At 41.4% G+C, this 6,000-nt stretch overlaps 1 protein-coding gene across 3 annotated transcripts in view; it reads left to right on the forward strand.

Moving 5' to 3' along the window:
* BCL11A (BAF chromatin remodeling complex subunit BCL11A) overlaps positions 1–6,000 on the forward strand; it is a 100,707-nt gene that overhangs the window by 83,299 nt on the left and 11,408 nt on the right. The window contains exon 3 of one of the 3 annotated variants that reach the window (XM_034764280.1): positions 3,799–5,678. In XM_034764280.1, coding sequence (XP_034620171.1) covers positions 3,799–5,678 — 1,880 coding nt within the window. Of the gene's footprint in view, positions 1–3,798 lie in introns of all 3 variants that reach the window. The other 2 variants (XM_034764279.1, XM_034764278.1) reach the window with 2 other exon arrangements.

Genomic DNA, 6,000 nt, shown 5'->3' on the forward strand with positions numbered 1-6,000 from the left:
TGGGATTTCATGGTGTCTCTAGTGACCCTAACAGGGTGGACTATAGTGGGACCCATTAATGTGAAGATCCAAGCCATGCCTTGGCCCATGGATCATCAGACTTCTGGTCCAATAATTTTTTTGTTGAGGTAGGGTTGGTGGGAGGCACTGCTAGAGCATATTGAGGTCTGCCAGGGTACTGCAATAATGGCAAGGAAGAAATCCAAGAGGGCCTGAAGCAGTTTGATTTATTGTGCAGTGTCCTTTGATTTGTTTGGTGTGCTTTGGCTTGGTTGGATATGGGCTGCATTTAGGTTTAATCTGTCATTTTATCCCTCTAGTGACCATGAGCTCTGCATGGGGATGTCAGAACAATGGGTAACTGGAAAAAAATTCAGCCATAATCCATCTCTCTTCAGATTTAGCCTGAGAATGGGTACCGAGTAATAGTTTAGTGCATGTATCCTGGCCAGACCAAGAGCACTCGCACAATAGCCCCAAACCCAGGTTTATTACTGGATCACCAATAATCTGAGTGGCATGAGGTGCATAGGGTCTGGGTGGATCAGTGGGGTATGCACTGAAAGAATCCTGGTCCCACCCTGCGATACCCTTAATGCATCTCAATGAGTGGAGACCTTTAGTAGTGTGACTGGAACCCCATACGTTTTGGAGGTGCAGGATTGGGGCCTCCTTGATTCCACTTGTGGTTCTGGCTTGTCAGGGGTGTGTAAAAACAAGGGTTTGGCCTGACTTGTTTATTCACATTTTTACTTCTAGGTCTTGATTTTGTCACCCTTATTAAGAATGAGTAGTACCGTGCCCTTCAACTAATCCCACTAAAATGAATGGGTCTAACATGTGAAGTAAGTACTGGTTGGTGTGAGTAAAATTGGAGGCCTGCCCCTACTCCTACTGAAGTCAATGGGAGTTTCGTCATTGACATCAATGGGAGCAGCATAGTGTCCAAAAACAGGAGCTTAGCCTGACTGAGTGGGAAAATAGGGACTTTTGTACCTGTGTGGTGGTTTAAATACAACTCTCACTCCTTCGGTGGTAGTATGTGGATTATTGCCATAATTCTTATAGTTTGGCAAGCCTGCATCAGGCTGGAACATACCTCTTGGTAGTAATATGGTCAGTCAATAGCCTTCATTATTAATCAAGCACTAATAGACAAATTAGAAACTGTGTTTTTTCAAAGCAGGAGGTAAATCACTGGTGGATTTTAACTGTTTCACTGCTTTGTCTTATTTCCCATTTTATATTGCTCCATTGAAAATGTTAGATTGGTTAAGATTAGACAAGTGATGTAAATAAGCATTATTTTAAATTTAAATTATTATCCTGATTACCAAACATGAATGGTGAATTGAAAACTTGTTTTTCTTCAAAGCAAATGAAGAATAATATTACATTTTACACTTCAGTAAATCAATGTAGCCCTAATTTTGCCATGCAGGAAATCAATTCTAGTCTTTATAACAGTCGAAGATGTTAGGAACAAAGTAATTTTGCAAATGATGGCAAGTAACACATTTATTGATGACTGTACTTTAGGAATTTAAAATTTGTGAGTACTATAATATAATATACTGCACTGGTAGGAGCTGAGTGAAATACAGATTATATGGTGAAACTGTAATGCATCATTTGCTATTAGTGGACTGGTAATAATTACCAGTTTCAAAGCAGCTTTTTCCATGTAATCTTTAGTCTCAGTCGTAACAGCCCTTCTCATTGACATTATGATTACACTAGCTGCCCTTATGATCTAGAATATCTAGTTGATGGGAATACTAAAATGTGATAGTGAAAACTGTATGTTGTATCCTCATTATAAGATAAAATGCCATTTTCTCTGACCTAATATATAAAATAGAGAAGCAGGGGTAGCATTATATTGTTAGCATACTGTAGCCTGATCATGTAGTTTGCGGTATATTGTTAAAAATTTCCACTTTATGACAGCAAAATAAATGAAATTTTCACATTTAAGTCTTTATGAGCACAGGAATATGAAAGTCCAATTGAATTTTGTTCTATTTCCAACAGATTTAAATATTTATCTATGCCTGTATTCACGGCACACGCTAAACACCGTAATGCATTTTATTCAAATGCTGGCTTCAATTGAAGAATGAAATGTTAAATATTATTCCAAGGGCTTTTTAAGTGACTAAAGTGTTAAATGCCTGCTATCAGTGGTTGAATCTCTTTTTACTCATCCAATTCAGATTGTCAGACTAAATGTATAATAATAGAGGAACCTGAAGGCACCAGGAAAAACGGCTATGGGTCACTATAGCCAGAACTATAGGCTGTCTGTCTGTCATATTCACAAATCATTATTCAATACATTATATAATGAAAATATTCTTATAAAGCTTTTTCTTTTTGTTCTTTGAAATGAGGAGGAAAACAAGAAGGTTGCTTATGAAATGATACTAATGTCGAAATTTTCTTTCCAAATCTTTCTGTCCTCCCTCCCTCCCCCTCCACATTAGGCAACTGTTTGAAACCTAATTTAGGCATCTACCATCTAATTTTGTAAAGAGGTTTTAACCACGAGTGGGTTATATTGAGTGAGATTATAAATGCATCGTCAAGTAAATTACAGGTCAGACCAGGAGTACATTATGCAGTCAAATACCATTGTAAGCCTGGCTTGTTTTTGAAGACCGTTATATTTTTGTTCCGGAGCAGACCTCAAGAGCTTTTGTTTTTAAATCACTAGCTAGCAACTCTATGAGAACTGTCAGGTTGGATTGAACATTAATTTTTGTTCTCATCTTTGTTCTAATTTCAATTTACCAACAGTTATCAGTGAAAAATACTTACTCTGGCGAAACTGGATTATTCTTAAAATTACAGCATTCAATAAAAATACACTTGCCTCCTCCAGATTTCATATGATCCCTTGCCTACCACCCTTCAGAAGTCATTCATTTTCCTTGTTTTGCAGTATATTTAGTTGTGGCTGCTTTCTTGTGCCATTATTAGTTAGCTTTTTGTTTAGTTATTTATTAGTCACTTGCTCTTTTATAATGTCCGGGTTATCTCTGAAAATAAATGATCATGAATTAGAGTTAGTTAGCTACTTGCCAAAGTGGCATTTACCGTCCTCAAATTCTTTTCAGGGTGAGAGAAATAATGTGACTCCAACAGGGCCGTGCATCCAGGCCTCTTGGCTACTACCCAGATATTGGACTAGCTGAACTGCATCTTTCTGTTTCTTCGTCTTCCTTTTTTCTTTTTCTTTTTTTTCCCCCCACTGGAAGCTGACGCTCTGCTAAGGGCATGAGATGTTGTCTAATTTTCTACACATTGTTAGTCTCTCAGAATAATGAGGAGGATGATAATCTAACATTTCTCATCTTCCTTAGCTATCGTTGCACTTTGGGCTGCTTCTTTGAACCAGTGTATATGTTTTTGCATTATACCTGTCATAAAATTATTTTTAATTATTTTTTTTTTCGTTTTAAATATTAGTGAAGTAAGACCAAGGTATCTGTGGAGCCATAATTAGAATGAATTTACTGAATCATCTTTTTGATGGATCTTTAACACTGTTACCTGTTCACATACTCTTCTGTTTGTTAGGGAAAGAAAAAAGGCAGGAAGTCAGTTCAGATTTGATATGGTTAAATGTGCAAACTCCCCTCCCCCATAACTACTCATTAGTTAGTATTCTGTTTCTCCAGTTTAGATTTAATGTTAGGGAAAAGAAAGATTAGAAAGAAAAAAACCAACAACCATCAATCATTGATAAGCAATTCAGTGATTAAACATTTATGTTGCTGTTGTATTATTTTGCAGGTAAAGATGAGCCCAGCAGCTACACGTGTACAACTTGTAAACAGCCTTTCAACAGTGCATGGTTTCTCTTGCAACACGCACAGAATACTCACGGATTAAGAATCTACTTAGAAAGCGAACATGGAAGTCCCCTGACACCGCGGGTTGGTATCCCATCAGGACTAGGTGCAGAATGTCCTTCACAGCCACCACTCCATGGGATTCATATTGCAGACAATAATCCTTTTAACTTGCTAAGAATACCTGGGTCAGTATCAAGAGAGGCTTCAGGTCTTGGAGAAGGGCGTTTTCCACCCACACCTCCTTTGTTTAGCCCTCCCCCCAGACATCATTTGGATCCACATCGCATAGAACGTCTGGGTGCAGAAGAAATGGCTCTTGCAACCCATCACCCTAGTGCCTTTGACAGGGTGCTGCGATTGAACCCCATGGCTATGGAGCCACCAGCTATGGATTTCTCCAGGAGACTTAGAGAGTTAGCTGGAAACACCTCCAGTCCACCATTGTCACCAAGCCGGCCCAGCCCTATGCAAAGGTTACTGCAGCCATTCCAGCCAGGCAGCAAGCCACCATTTCTGGCAACACCGCCCCTTCCTCCTCTTCAGTCAGCCCCTCCTCCTTCCCAGCCTCCAATAAAATCCAAGTCTTGTGAATTTTGTGGGAAAACATTCAAGTTTCAGAGTAATTTAGTAGTACACCGTAGAAGCCACACTGGAGAAAAACCCTACAAGTGCAGCCTCTGTGACCACGCATGCACTCAGGCCAGCAAGCTAAAGCGTCACATGAAAACACACATGCACAAGTCATCCCCCATGACCGTCAAGTCAGATGACGGGCTCTCCACAGCCAGCTCCCCAGAGCCTGGAACCAGTGATCTCGTCGGCAGCGCAAGTAGTGCTCTCAAATCTGTCGTGGCCAAGTTTAAGAGTGAAAATGACCCCAATATGATTCCGGAAAATGGGGATGAGGAAGAAGAAGAGGACGAGGAGGAAGAGGAAGAGGAAGAAGAGGAAGAGGAGGAGGACTTAACTGAAAATGAAAGGCCAGACTATGGCTTTGGCATTAATCTAGAAGCAGCTCGTCACCACGAAAACAACTCCAGGGTTGGTGAGGAGAACCGTTCTATGCCAGACGTCATGCAGGGGATGGTCTTGAGTTCCATGCAGCACTTCAGTGAGGCTTTTCACCAGGTCCTCGGAGAGAAACATAAACGAGGGCACCTGTCTGAATCTGAGGTACACAGAGACACTTGTGATGAAGACTCAGTAGCTGGAGAATCAGATCGCATTGACGATGGCACTGTTAATGGCAGGGGGTGCTCGCCTGGTGAATCTGCCTCTGGAGGTTTATCAAAAAAGCTGCTCTTGGGTAGCCCCAGCTCTCTGAGCCCTTTCTCAAAACGCATTAAACTTGAGAAAGAGTTTGACCTGCCTGCTACAGCTATGCCTAACACAGAAAATGTTTACTCCCAGTGGCTGGCTGGGTATGCTGCCTCTAGACAGCTAAAAGATCCATTCCTCAGCTTTGGAGACTCCAGACAATCGCCTTTTGCCTCTTCCTCAGAACACTCATCAGAAAACGGAAGTTTGCGCTTCTCCACGCCTCCAGGGGAGATGGATGGAGGGATCTCAGGCCGCAGCGGCACGGGAAGCGGAGGAAGCACCCCACATATTAGTGGCCCAGGCCCTGGAAGGCCTAGCTCAAAAGAGGGCAGACGCAGCGACACTTGTGAGTACTGTGGGAAAGTCTTCAAGAACTGTAGTAATCTCACTGTCCACAGGAGGAGCCACACAGGCGAAAGGCCGTATAAGTGTGAGCTTTGCAACTACGCCTGCGCCCAGAGTAGCAAACTCACCCGGCACATGAAAACACATGGTCAGGTGGGAAAGGACGTTTACAAATGTGAAATTTGTAAGATGCCTTTTAGCGTGTACAGTACCCTGGAGAAACACATGAAAAAATGGCACAGTGATCGAGTTTTGAATAATGATATAAAAACTGAATAGAGGTATATTAATACTCCCCTCCCCGCCCCTGGTTCCCTGTAGAGTTTTTCTAGACCTTTGTGATTAAAATAATGGAAGCTAAGGATATTAAGAAAGTGCTTGTCACCAGCACACCTGTTTATTTTCTTTTTGTTCTCACCGTTTGAATGCATGATCTGTATCGGGGCAATACTATTGCATTTTACGCAAACTTTGA

This window comes from Trachemys scripta, chromosome 3 (assembly GCF_013100865.1).
Source record: "Trachemys scripta elegans isolate TJP31775 chromosome 3, CAS_Tse_1.0, whole genome shotgun sequence".
NCBI classification, from domain to species: domain Eukaryota; kingdom Metazoa; phylum Chordata; order Testudines; family Emydidae; genus Trachemys; species Trachemys scripta.